The 14108-nt window shown below is 51.4% G+C and overlaps 2 protein-coding genes across 2 annotated transcripts in view; one reads left to right on the top strand and one right to left on the bottom strand.

Annotated features, from left to right (window-relative positions):
- LOC134408701 (F-box/LRR-repeat protein 2-like) overlaps positions 1–706 on the top strand; it is a 33967-nt gene extending 33261 nt beyond the window's left edge. Inside the window, exon 7 of the mRNA XM_063141084.1 lies at positions 477–706. Within this exon, the coding sequence (XP_062997154.1) occupies positions 477–651 (175 nt within the window). The 3' untranslated portion in view covers positions 652–706. The remainder of the gene's footprint in view (positions 1–476) is intronic.
- Positions 707–2978: 2272 nt separating this feature from the next.
- The window catches only part of ELMO3 (engulfment and cell motility 3), a 30023-nt gene continuing 18893 nt past the window's right edge, over positions 2979–14108 (bottom strand). Inside the window, exons 15-21 of the mRNA XM_063140939.1 lie at positions 13729–13865; positions 12764–12927; positions 10813–10925; positions 10194–10298; positions 9187–9269; positions 7680–7757; positions 2979–5714 (exon numbers count right to left, since the gene is read on the bottom strand). Coding sequence (XP_062997009.1) covers positions 5502–5714; positions 7680–7757; positions 9187–9269; positions 10194–10298; positions 10813–10925; positions 12764–12927; positions 13729–13865 — 893 coding nt within the window. The 3' untranslated portion in view covers positions 2979–5501. The remainder of the gene's footprint in view (positions 5715–7679; positions 7758–9186; positions 9270–10193; positions 10299–10812; positions 10926–12763; positions 12928–13728; positions 13866–14108) is intronic.

Raw genomic sequence — 14108 nt, 5'->3', positions numbered from 1 at the left:
CAACCTCCCTAGGTCCTTGATTCCATTGTTGTACTGCTCTAACAGTCAGGAAGTTTTTCCTGATGTCTAGCCAGAATCTGGCTTCCTGTAACTTGAGCCTTTTATTCCATGTCCTGCAGTCTGGGATTATTGAGAAGAGATCATGGCCCTCCCGTGTGACCCTTCAAGTTCTTGAAGAGTGCTACCACGTCTCCCCTCAGCCTTCTCTTCTCCAGGCTAAACATGCCCAGTTCTTTCAGACTCTCCTCATAGGGCTTTGTTTCCAGACCCCTGATCATCCTTGTTGCCCTCCTCTGAACCCCCTCCAGCTTGTCACCAAGAGGGTCTTAAAGGCTGCTGCCAGGCCAGGCCTTCCGTGTGTGGGGTGTGTGTGTGTGTGTGTGTGGTGTGTGTGTGTGTGTGTGTGTGTGTGTGTGTGTTCAGGGGGCGGGCAGGGAATGGGATAAAGAAAAACAAAAGTGCCCTTTCCCTTGCAGGACACTGAAGGCCATTGGCCAAGAGTGCCAGCAGCTGAAATGCTTGGATGTCTCCATGTGCAGCCAGATTACCATGGCCGACGTTGAACATTTCCAAGCGCACCTCCCGCCGCAGAGTCAGGCTAGCATCCAGTCGCGGTTCGTGGGCGGGGCAGACCTTTCCATCACTCTCTGAAATGGGGGCTTTGTAAGCCATCAGCCCAGGGAAACGTAGAGACAACCTGGTAGCCCACCCCACCCCCCGCCCACCCTGGAGGAGAATGGAGAAGGGGCTGCTGTGGAAAAACAGCTCCTGCCTTGGTAGTCTCTTTGCCCCACCGTTAAATACAGCTATGCCACTGCCAATGGGTGGGTCCATAGACCTACCAGTCCTTCTCCCAAGCCTGCCTTGCTGGTGCTGGCCATCGAGCAAAGGAGGTACCGTGATCCCCCACAAAGCTTAAGCGGCGAAGTTTGCCCTGGCCCCGGAAGACATTACCTGGAGCGAGAGAGACGTGACGCTGGAAGGTATGTTGTCCAGCAGCAATGAGGCAAGACGAGCAGCTCCCAACGAGCGCTTCTTCTGAACCCTGCTTTCGGCAGCCGTGGCTTCCCTCTAGTCCAGAGGGAGACACATTCTCAACTCCCAGCCCGCCTCCAGGTGACCTCCTCCTTCAGGCCCGCCCTGGTATGCTGCTGCCGAGTTTGGGGGAGCCTCCAGCAGGCTCCTCTGTGCCCTGATACCAAAGCAATCCTTGAAATGTTGTTCAGGCAACAATGAAGAGATGTTTCAGTAATCGAGAAGTCTCAGCGAGCTCCTTGCCGCCAACGGGAGGGTGAGAAAGGTAACAACCCACCAGCCCTGCTTTGTCTTTTCCAAGCCTGTCGTGAACTGAGATATATAGACGCACGCACACGCACACACACACAGCGCCATTCCACTCATAGGGCTTTGGGATCTGTGATTCACACTTTGGACGTTACGGTTGGCGGGAGATGCAGGACAGATAAAAGGAAGGACTTCTTCACACAGAGCAAAGTTAAATTATGCAATTCACTACCACACGGTGTGGTGATGGCCACAAATTTGGATGGCTTTAAAAAGGGGTTGGAGAATTCCTGGAGGAGAAGGCGATCAATGGCTACCAGCCCTGATGCTCATGTGCTACCTCCAGTATCAGAGACAGTAAATCTGTGTGTGCCAGTTGCTGGGGAACATGGGTGGGAGGGTGCTGTAGCACCATGCCCTGCTTGTGGGTTCCTGGTTGGCCACTGGGTGAACAGTGCTGGACTAGATGGACCCTCGGTTTGATCCAGCAGGGCTCTTCGGATGCTCTTATGACAAAGCAGCCTATTAAACAGTGCCCTGCCCTACTTGGCCAATAGTAGCTGGCATTCCTAGATTGCAGCTATGGAATGCCACTAAAGCAGGAAAGGGGAACCTTCGGCCCTCCAGGTGTTCTTGGGACTGCCCGCCTAGCCAAGGGTGAGGCAGGAGGGGAGCTGCACTCCAAGAACATCTGGAGGGCCACATGTTCCCCATCCCTGCACTACAGCCTCCTTCCCTAACTGGGAACCTTCCAGATGTGTTGGACCACAGTTCCCATCATCCTCCGTCAGCACAGCCTTGTGTGCTGGCTGGGAATCATAGGCCACACATAGCTGGAAGCCACCTGGCTGAAAAAAGACTATGCTACAGCTAAAGGCCACATTTTCCAAACATCTTCTAGCTGCAACACCCAGGAAGGGGGAATAGTTTTAGAGTGTGCGGAGCATTAGAACTATCAAAAGAGCCCATTCCCTTGCATTTGTGCATGAAAATGACAGGCAAATAGGAAGCTGCCTTACGCGGTAACCCCACGAAAGAAGCCAGTGAAGAATATTTCAAAATATACAGCTTGAAAGATTGCTGTCCACGCTGTTTTTTAAAAAATGGTCAAAATCCTTGCCGGGCTTTCTTGATCAGGTCCGACCCTACCATTACCCGGGCTCATATCCCCACATCAGTTGGCAGAGCCAGAGGAGCAAACGGTGCTGTTCCGCCCCCTCCAGTGGCACGTGCCCCAAAGAGCCAGGCCATCTGTTCTCCCAGTGCAAAAGATTAGGGGGTGGGGAGACGGCGGCCCGCAGCAGCACGAGAGGGCTGAGGCCACAGTAGTGGCAGCAGCTCAAGTTGCCTCTTGCGTCAGGCGGCAAGAGAGCTTATGCCGGCCTGGTTCTTATTTATTTATTTAGAATATTTTTATCCCGCACCTCAGCCAAAAAGACTCTCGGAGCGGCTTACAATTGATCATTAAGAAGACAGTCCCTGCCCTCAGGCTTACATTCTAAAAAGACATGACACACAAGGCAAAGGGATGGGGAGGGAAGAGGGAGAAAATAAAAATAAATTAAGGAGACTGTTTTGGCTGGTGGGAAGGCCCTGCTTTCCCAACAGAGCAGCCAGCAGAGAAATTTGCTTCCTATCTTGCATGGACAGGCCACCGCAAAGCTGCAGCCACTTACAGTAATACCAAAACTCCATAAAGATAATTCCCTTTATTACAATTATTATAACTATTCAGGCCTCTTTGCCAGAGGCAGGTACCACAGTGACCATGTTACAGTAGAAGCACCTGAGCAGGAAGGAAGCCAAGAGGTCCCGGACGTCCCCTGACGGGAGGCAAAGGTTTCCTATTAGTCAGTGGGCAGCTACAGCGCTGCAAGAGAAATTAATACACAGAGAGGTGTGAGGAAATGGTCGCTCCAGTGCAATGGACTCAGTGTTTCTGAAGGGGGAAATGGCGCCGCGGGGAGAGGATACATACAAAATTGACATAAAGAAACAAAACACGTAATCACATTTACCGTCAAATCAGCTAGCAGAGAAGGACAAAGAAAGCAACTGCCGACGAGGACATCCCCTGAGCTCTTTCTGGCTTGACCCATCACCGCTCCGCCTCTACAGGCCCGTTGACAAGAAGGCAGCTGGTGCAGGACCAGTTTAGTGGAGGCTCCAGTCAGTTGTATGTCATGAAAGCACAGCACTGGAACAGGCCTTGTGGGCCAGGCCGCCTCCTTCTCAAGGCATTCTGACATTACCCCCAGGGTCCTTCTAGCACAGGGCTGCATGTGGGACCCCCCATCTCACCCTGTTGCTGAATTTGGCCATGGCAGATTTATTTATTTATTTTAAAGGGGAAATGGTGTCATTTTGTTGCAGCCGAAAAGTGCTGCAAGGGTCAAATTTAGCTTGCAAACAATCTAAAAGTTACCCTTATAGCACTATGGAGTAGCTCGCTGCTGAAATTCAATGGCAAACTGCTGGTCTCTTAGATTTTTATTTTTTAAAAATGGGTATGCTGCCTACGGGGGGGGACGGGGACAAAAATGGTCTCCACATGTCCCAAAGTTGCCCTCCCATGCTCTAGAATACCAAAAGTTGCCCTCTGCTGACAACTATTAGTTATTCCAGCAGCTACACGCAGGGGCCGTGTGTGTACGCCAGATTTTTCTTAAGCAGGGCGCATACAAAACACATTGCCAGGAGCAGCATTCAGTTTCCTGAGTCAGCTTTCCTTGACGTTAATGAAGAACAGGTTTCTCATTCTTCTGAAGGCAAAGACGTGCTTCCAGGTATGTGGGAATGTCTGGTACAACCTCAGCAAGTTGAGGACAGAATAACACGTCCGGTGCCTAGGCAGGGTGTGTGTGTAGGGGGGGGTCAGTGCCTGCCCGGCTCTTTGTCTCCCCACCCCCACCCCGCTAGCAAAACCAGAATAAAAAAACATATACAGCATAGTCAAAATGGCAAAAGTAAGAGACATTATTTAAAATGGGCTTAATAGGCATGATTTATGACAACTACAGATCCCTCAGTGCAGAATTTAGACAATGGTTCAAAAGCAAAGAACGCAAAGGCGTAACTACTAAGTACCAAGTAACATACCCTGAAAAGGTTTTTTTTAAAAAAAAAAAGAAAGAAAAAGCTTTGGATGCATTTAAAGAGACTTTTCCCCAAGCAGGATCAAAAGTCACTGGTTTAAGAGCCTGCCAAGAGAAGAATTCTTAGAAGAGAGCGGCTCACCAGAAATCTCTCTTCCTCCATGCCCTGCTTCACTCGCAGCAGTCATGGAAAAGAAAAGAAAAAGGTTCCTGAAAGGTAGTTGTGCTACGGTTTTGAACAGAGCATCGTGTGGCTTAGTCAGATCAGAAATAGACGTACACGGCCCCGTTGTTCTCACAGAGCAAGGGAGCCGGTTTTGTAAAGTGCTAGTTTCCGCCTAGCAAAAATGTAGCAAAAGGCAGACCAAGTACCGGCAGTGTTCAGGCTAACCACAGTAGGAAAGGGAGGACCAGCTATGGGAAGGGGGCCCAGGAGGTGAAGAGTGGGAGACGAGCGAGAGCTGGGGGTGGCTCAGTTCTATTCCCTCTTCATAGTGTTCAGTTTCTGTCCTTGAGACCACCCACCCACCCCCAACATTCACAGGTCCCTGACAAAACGAACTGGGGGAAACCATCTCAAATTCTGACAGATCCCAAACAGTGCAGCTGGAAGAAAGCAATTTAAGTGTGTGTGTAAGTAATATATGCACAAGTGCCCATTAAAAGAAAATGGATTTTCTGGACTCAGAATTAGAATTTCATAAAACACATTTAAAGGCTCAATTTGGTGCATTGAAAACGTGCCACAAACTAGCCCACTCCGTCCTCTCCCCACTTTGCATTAAGTGTGATTCGTCGCAATTTGGTTTGTGGTGATGTCTGAATTAGTCAATCTGTGATAAGCGCTAATCTCCAAACAATGATTTGAAACTATGGTACAAAGTGGGTTTGCATGTTAATGCTAACCATAGTTTGCCCAAGGTTGATGTCACAGTAAACACTGGTTAGAAGAAACCTGGATACTGAGGAGGGAATGTGCACGCAAAGGGGGAGGAGGAAGCTCACGGCACGTTCCTCGTTTGGTCCGGAAGATCATTCGAACTGAGCCAGGGAATCTGAGAAGCAGTGTACATCCCGCACAAATCCTGATTAATGGCAGCACATGCTAGAAAGAGGCAGGTGTTACTGTTCTATGTGGGTGAAATCGTAACAGAAGTTTAAATTGCTGGGGGGCTTTGGGATGGCAGGTGGGGCATCTGGGATGGGAATGTTCTCCAGATCCAGTAATCGCAGCTTGAGCTCCATAGACAGCAAGATATCCAGGTCGCTCTGCGTCCATTCACTCACCATCTCTCGGCCCAGGAGGACATTCAACCCATCGGTCCACAAACAGAACTGCACAGCAAGGGAAAAGGCATGGTGGTCAATCATTCCCAAGCTTCAGCCGTTGCATCGAAAAAGGGAGTTCACACAGCTACTTCTTTTAGCATGTCCTGCACTCGGGTGCTGCTGGTGGGTTTCCCACGGGAATCTGGTGGGCCACTGTGTGAACAAAACGCTGGACCAGAAGGAACCTTGGTCTGAGCCAGCAATGTTCTTATGAAAAGGAGGTTGGGGCTACTTGTTGAGCGGCAGGGCTACAAACCCAAGTCTCAGCTCAATAGCTGCAAAGCAGGGGGGCAAAGGGAGAATTTGCAGCAAGCTGAGAGAGGTGTTTAACCCTTCCCCTGCTCACTACTTTCCTCCTACAGCCTCCTACTAACCGCTTTTTTGCATGTTGCAGCAACCTCAGGGGTTAAAGTAACCTTGGAGTTTTTCTTTTTTTTCTACAGGCACGATGATATATAAATCCGATCACAAGGAGGTCCCTTTACTAGAAAGCTTAATATGAGGATGGGCTTGGGTGGGGGTTGGGATAACAAAAGCTAGCTGCCCTATGGAAACTTTCCTGCAACAAAACCAAACAAGATTGTGCAAACTTGCATAGAACACGCGGAGGTGGCGGAATGCAGCTTTTTCCCAGTGCAAACCTCCGATTTGATCTTTAGCGCGGAGTTTTTACCATTTCTCCGCTGCGTTCTATCCTTACACAAAGGCTAGGCTGAATTCCAGAAGGGGTTACTGAAACTTAGCCAGGAATGTGGGGATTTCATGCAGAAGTCCCCGTGCACGTTCGGCCCGGCCCGTGGGAGACTTCTGTCATCCCCATCTCTTAAGGAGCTTTGGCACAGGGCACGGGGGCGTTGGGGCAACGCTACCAAGCAGGCAAAGCAAGCATCAGAGAGCTGCGGAAACGTCTTGCCCAGGGCAACATGGGAAGCCACCTTATACTGAGTCCCACCTGTACCAATACCATTGGGCCATCTACCCCAGTATTGCCAACACTGACTGGCAGCAGCTCTCTGGGGTTTCAGGTAAAATTCTTCCCTAGCTCTACCGGGGGATCAAACCTTCTGCCCACAAAGCAGGTGCTCTTACCACTGATCTACGGCTCTTCTTCAACAGCTCCGGGAACAGCCTCGGTCTGGCTGCTGCAGCGCAACTACCCAGGGTTGGACAACCTTGTTTGCTCCTCTTGCCATGGTGAAAGGCCAGCCAGGCTCTGGCAAGCGTAACAACCCCAAAACTTCCTCCCCATGCTGGGGCTTCACAGAGAAAGAGGTGATCCCCTTCTCCTTTCCCAGTCCCAAACACGGACAGAAGGTGGAGATTTGTTTTCGCCCTGCGTTTGCTCGGCACAAGCCGAAAGCCAAAACAAACCACCACCTCCTATCTTGAGTTCTGACCTGGAGGGGGACGCCATCGCCACAGGCATGTTGGCTGGTCTCTACAGCCCCAACCCTCTCGCACATCCCTCCCCAACCTGCTGCCCTCCAGATGCGTCAGACTGCTAATTCCATCCTCCCCAGCCAACATGCTGTTTGCAGTCCATCACATACAGAGGGCGCCAGGTTGGGGAGCGCCCTCCGTCAAAAGCAGGGAAACCCCTGCTAGATGCTGCCACCTCTCACCAGCTCTGAGCACAGGGACAGTCGAAACCTGGAAGCTCCTCTGCCCTAGCGGGGAGGTTGCAGCAGCTCCAGGAAGGGAAAGCCCAGATGTCAACAGCTGGAGAGGAACAGCAAGTCGGTCGTCTGTCCCTGACCTCATCCTGCATTTTAAAGAGGAGGCATGAGGTCAGGGAGAAGACCCTGTCCACGGACATGTCCAAGGCCGCCCAGATTTTGTCAGCCTCTGCTATCACCTCCCCCACTCCTTAAATCAAGCTCCACTGACCATCCATGTTTTAAAGAAAAAGAAAGAAGGCAGGCATGCACACACACACACACATCCCGCAAAGGTTCGTCTGCAGCTACTCACCTCGTACCGTGTGGGAGCGATAAAATTCAAATGCTCCCCAACGTCATAGCTAATGGAAAAGGCAAGGTCCAGGAGATCCTGGAAGGGGAAAAAAAAGAGGTGAGAAGGGATTCCAAGGGTACCTCTTCACACCATGTTTTGTTCAAGGTTTTCTTGCTTGGGGACTTTGCGTTGGCATCTGATGGCCACCGTGTGAACAGAATGCTGGACTAGGTCAGATCTGATGCAGCAGCACGGCTCTTCTCCTGTTCTCAGGGATCAAGACAAGAGGTGCAGGGGTGGGGTGGGGTGCAGGGGTGATCCTCAGTACTAACTTCAAGCCAAAGAAGATCATACGATTTGGTACACGTGGTTTTACCAAGCAACTTCAGCTTGGCTTCCATGCAGGATTCCCCGGACACATGCAAGAGTGGGTTTCCTGTCCTTTCCCTGCCACACTTTGGTCCCTTATCGGGCTTCCTCAGGTTTCTTCCCGAGAGCTTATCTTTGCTATCAGCGAGCAACCTACTTCCCTGCCAATGGCGAATGGAGGCGCCTTCCACACAATGCAGGCTGCCAAACCTTCCTAGGCCGCCCTGTTAGCTGCTTGCTATTCAGAGACCGTGCACCAGGCCTTTCCCTCATCTCCGGCTCCTCGAAGGCACAGGAACACCAAAGAGAAGGAGACCCCATGCGGTTTATTTACTTATCCACTTAAGATATTCGTATCCTGTCCTTCCATTGTAATAAGAAGGTGGGGAGAGAAATGCTCAGGGCAGCCGACCGTCTAGCAAAACAACAACAACACATACTTCATAAAAATTAAAAGATGTCCCAAGCTAAGAAACCCATCTGTGCCTGCCCCAAACTAGGAAGAGCTGTGAGACTTGAACCAAAACTTATCCGTCACAGTGGATAAAAAAAAGTCAACGCCATGCTTCAGCCCAGCACGCCAAAGGCCAACAAAAAAGACCAGTGCCTTAATAGCAAGGGATGATTAGAAAGCAAGGGTCAAAAAGAACATCTCCTAGCCAGGTAGTTTCACAGCCTGGGTGCTACCACGAAAAAGGCCCTCTTCTGCATTTGCCAGGACACAAAGGAGAGCTTCCCACACACATCTGAGTGAGTGGACAAGTTGATGAGGTGCTGGAAACAATAGTAGGGCTGGGCCTAGGAGGATATGTAACACCAGGGAGATGAAGCCGCCTGTGCAAACACACACACACCACGCCTCCATATCGGTGGTGCACAAATCTTTTGGCTTCTTGGGCTGCATGCGTAGACACACAAATGCACGGATAAGCCTGGCTAGAGCTAGCAAGAGAAACGCTCCCCTTATCTCCCCGGGCTCATCTGAGATAACAAAGGGATTCCCTTGCTAGTCAGACAAACCCCCAGGCAGGGTTGCCAGAATTTTGGGGGCCAGTGGCAGATGCAGGGCGGCAGGGGGGGCACAGAGCTGGCGGGCCGCACCTTTTGCACCACGGCTCTACACGCACGGGGAAGAAGGAATGGAATCCAGGCTGACCTTGTTCTGTTTGCCGGAGGTCTTCTCCTTTGTGTGCGGGCATTCCCGGCCAACGAGCAGCGCTTTCATGTCAGCTACAGGAACTGTGGACAAAGATTTGCACAAGTTAGTGACCTTGAGCTACTGCTCTTCTGGGCTACAAAAGGAGATCCACACTTGCAGAACTCAAATCAGGGAATTGCCGGATTTGTCGAGGATGGGGGGGGGGGGGAATTGAGTCGTAATTATATGCGCTCGACCTCTGCGGAAATGTAGCGAGTTGTCCTGGGCTCCCCCTTATGCAGGGTTCCTGCGGGCATTACTTTTTATCTGGATGGCTCAAAAGAGCTACAAGGATGTTAAGTATCTTGAGCTTCTTATCAGTGCCAGACCTGAACCGTTTCTTATCGGTTGAATCTCTGTTTCGTTGAGGGACAGGCTTCCAGGTTTACTGCTTGATTTCATGCCAGCTTCACTCCCAACATCTGCCTTGGGATGAAATATGCTTCCAGCTTGTGTGTGCATGTGCACATATTCCCCTTGAGATTCTTCTGGTGCTTCCACTATTCCAAATGGCAGCCACAGGAGAGGTAAGTGCCGTATCTGTGGGGATACCCTTACCTTTGGGTTCCTCACTAACATGGGGTCAGTAGACCAAGGCCATGGCTAGACCAGGCCTATATCCCGGGATCATCCCTGTGCATGCAAATGCCACACAGGGGATCCCGGGACCAGGCAGGGATGACCCCTCCATTTGCCTGAGATAATCCTTAGGTCTAGCTAAGGCCCAAAACGGTTTGTGCATTTCAACTGGATAAGCATTCCTGTCGCCATCATTAAACTTTTTGTTCGGCGCTCACAGCGTGCACTTAGGCGAGTGCTGTTCAGAGCAGCAGTCGAGGTCCTACTCAGGCTTAACATACAAAGAGTCTCAACTAGGAGTGGCAAGGAAGGAAGAAGGGACTCGTGTCATACTGAAGAGCATGATATAAATCTTGCAAATCAACAGCTGGGACCAGGGCACGTACCTTTCTCCTGGAGGTTCTCAATGGGTGGGCTTTCTATGCCCTCATCGACATCTCCGTAGTGCAGAAATTTATGGTTGGGAGAAAGACGGCAGTACCAGAGCTTATCTGCCGGAGAGGAGGAGAGGGAAACCACAGTCACAGCACGGAGAGCCAGTCCGGACGGAAGCCTCGCCTCCAACTTGCAGCGTCAACGAAGCCCCACTTTCCCCAGGAGTCTGATCTCCCAACGCAAAATGTCGGGAATGCAAGACGTTCACGCTCTCGAGCCACAATTATGTGGATTTTGAGCACTACTTTAGAATTCTGACTCCCAAGCCCTTTTCTTCTAAGCGTGCGATCCAAAAGAATTCTTGTTAAATCTGGAGTCTCCAACGTGGTGCCATTGTGACCACGGATCCCTCTCTTGGCGCCCACAGGCTCCCTGCCCCTCCTGATATTGATTTTATTCCTTAAGGTATTTTCTAAATGATGGTTGTTTTTAACAGAGAGGTTTGCCGCGCTGCAGCGCGAAGTGCTGCCCTTCAACACCATCTTCATTTGGACTACCCGAACATTCAAGAAGCATGTTGCCGCCTGCTCTGTCCTGGTCGGCCACTTTGCTGGCATCCCTCCTTCTTACCTTGTCTGCGCCGGCTGCTAATTTTGCGGAAAAGCGTTCCTTCGCAGAGGTGCAAGAGTCGCTGCTGCTGGATCAGCTGGAGAAGCTCAGGTTTCAGCCGCTCTCTCAATTCCCTGGGACAAGATGGAGAATAAATAGGACCACTGCCTAACCCAGGTCCAGTGACTCTTCAACAGGCCTCCAACCTCCTTCTGCCCACCACTGTTTCTACTTCCAGAACAGAATATTTTGTCTATGTCAACATAGAGGCAGAAAAAACTTGCAAGCACCTCTCTCCTCCTCCCCTCCCCCCCCCGCCCTGCCCCAGCGGCTGTAAAAACACAATACTAATGACTGAAAGAACTAACAATTTGCTGTCCCTTTATGAAACCCAAAATCAGCTGCCTGAGGTGGCTGCCTCACTTTGCCTAATCAAAGGGCCGGCCCCACTTACATGCCAACTAGTCTGACCCCCTGCTTGCGGCAGGAAATTCAGAGCTCCAGCTAAACTTGGAACCTTTGAGGCATATCCAGAAGCTAAATGGCAGCCGTACAATAGATACCAAAAATAGCCCTATACAGGAAGGCAGCAGCCCTGTGCACAGAAGCCTTCAGTCTGAGGGGGAATTCTAAGCCCTTTTTTCATCTTTGTAAGCTGCCCAGAGAGCTTCGGCTATGGGGCGGTATATAAATGTAATAAATAAATAAAATTCTTATCTATTTAAAATATATCTTAACCACCCTTCATTGAAAGGAATCCCAGGTGGGGAACAAGCATGTGAATGAGGCGATCACCCCCAAAATATAAATATAGTATCTTACAAGCATTACATAACCGTAAGAGAATATAGAGAACCATGAGGCAGAATAAAAAGGGACCAAAGCATAAAAATTAGGGGTGTGCACAGACCCCCCAATCCGTTTCGTGGCCCGATCCGGAAAATCTGGATTGGGCCCGATCCTCTTCGCGCCGCTCTGCAGAGCGAGATCCGGCTTCGCCGCCGTCGCTACATGGATGGCAGCAGCGACGGCGGTGCAAGATAAGCCACCCACCCTACCCCCTTACCTACATCCATCACGGACTTCAATTGAGGCCCCGGTTGAAGCCGGAAGAGGCCTCGGCCTTCACTTACGCCTTCAACCGAGGCCTCAATTGAAGCCCGCGACGGATGCAGGTAAGCATCCCTCCTCCCTGCTCCCTTACCTGGCGGCGCCGGCAGTGCCAGATGAGTCCCCCTCTCCCCCCCCCCACTTACCTGCAGGCGAAGCTCCGGATTGAGACGATCCTCTTCGCCTCGATCCGCAGCCCCCCTGACTCTCTTCGCCTCCGCCTTTTCCGGAGGCGAATTAGACCGCCTCGCTCCTGCTTCTCTGAACCGAAGAGAAGCGGAGCACATCCCTAATAAAAATCGAACAGAGCAAAATTCGGCTGAACACGCTTACAGTCCAGGCCGCAATCGGGAACCCTCTGCATTCTCAATGCGCGGAGGTCTCTGGCGTTCGGGGTTGGGGCGGGGCGAAGAGTTGGTATGGTCGGGCACCTGCAAGGGCCCACACCTTCTCCGGGGTGGGTGGGAAGGCTCAACCTGCTCCTCTTCAGCTTTGCAACCCGCTTGTTCACCCACCTCTCACTATGGCCCAGAGGGACTGTGCTGTCATGCAAGCAATTGGCAATGGTGAGAAGGCGCCCTGGTATTTGCTACCGCCCGCTGGCTCTGCTTGGTGAGGAAGCAGAAAAGAGGAGCAGCAGCTGGAGGCAGTGGGAGCGAGGGCAGAGGCCGACGGAGGGAGGGAGGCCCATTCAGGCTCTCTTGTCCAAGGGCCTGCCAAAATCTGAAGCTGGCACTGGGGCGCTTGCACTGCCATCTCCACAACCTGAATGCCTGAATGTTGATTTGACACAGTTCCCCATCTCTCTCTCTCTCTCACGCACACACAAACGTCCACAAAGCAGCAAGGCCTCCTTACTCACAGAACCGGAGCAGCCAGGATCTCCTCCTGATGCATTCGTTCCGTCTGCCGGAGACGCAGGATCTCGCCGTAGTTCAGGGCGTTCACTCGGCTCTTGAAGAGCTCCAGAGACGTGGGTTTTAAGTTGAGGGTTCTGGTGATCTGCTCCCGAACCACTTGCATCACCTGCAGGGGTCACGGAGCGAGATAGGATGCCTTTCCTTCCACCCCCACCCCACGTCCCCCCTCCAAATGCCATTCTCTCATGCTGTGAGCCCTTGAAAGCTGCCCCCCGCCCCCGCAAGCCCGCTCACACAGCAAAGTGCTCCAATTATTGGAGAAAGACTTGGGGTTTGAAAACTGCATTCGCCAACCTCCGGTGCCCCCCGGCCAAACAATTTGGGCGAAATAGTGCCCAAATTGGAGCCATCGCAAAGGGGATTGTTGCTATGAATCAAGCACTGGACTGTTTACTTTTTATATGGCACTTCACATCAGTGCCCAATAGTTTAGCAACTCTAACAACGCCTCCTCTCCCCATGTCCCAGGCTTCCTTTCCCTAGCCAACCCATCCTATTCATGTGATGCTTTCGCGCCAAGTTTACCGTGCGAGAACAGAATTTTGTATCTAACTGTATTCTGCCGGCAGCACATAATCAATTTCGATCACCCAATTCTGGGGCTGTCCTAGCCTTGATGACAGCTCCTAGACTTTCGGAGCCTGACAGAGACTGTAGGAGAACTGCACTGCCCACCAGCCCACAGCCCAAGTGTTGTCAGCTTTTCCTGAACTTCCCCATGCACACATCTCTCTGACTTAGGTTTCCTGACGTTTTAATTTCCTGGGATGCTTATTGGTACAGATCCTGTAAAACTGAGCAGGCCAGTAAAGCAGCAGCCAGACGACGGCCGTGTCTGACCTGCATTGCAGCCTGCCCAATAGCAGCCAAACAGACCAACTCCACGAGATACCCAGGTAGGCCTCACCTTGTCAAAATCCTCCTGCGTAGCACGCATCTCCTTCCAGGTCTTGTTCAACAGCTGGACGCAGACGCAGAAGAGCTCCTCAAAAAAGTGCTCTTGGCCGAAGAACATGGGATAGAAGGCTTGGGCCGTCTCGGAGCCTGTAGTAGCAGAACAACACAACCCTTGGATGGTTTTTCCCCGTCCCCTTCTCCTCCTCCTCCTCCTCTCATTTCTGCACCTCCAAATATGACCCCAAACCTCTGGAGCAAACTCCCATCGGAGGTCCACCATGCACCATCCTTGCAGTCTTTTAAGAAGGCCTTCAAAACATTTTATTTTACTGTGGCCTTCCCATGATGAGTACCGTTATTGCTGCTATTGTTCCTGCTGGTTTTATTGTA

This window comes from Elgaria multicarinata, chromosome 14, assembly GCF_023053635.1.
Source record: "Elgaria multicarinata webbii isolate HBS135686 ecotype San Diego chromosome 14, rElgMul1.1.pri, whole genome shotgun sequence".
NCBI classification, from domain to species: Eukaryota; Metazoa; Chordata; class Lepidosauria; order Squamata; family Anguidae; genus Elgaria; species Elgaria multicarinata.
Note: the sequence above shows the minus strand (reverse complement) of the source record. Positions and strands in the feature narration are given on the sequence as shown.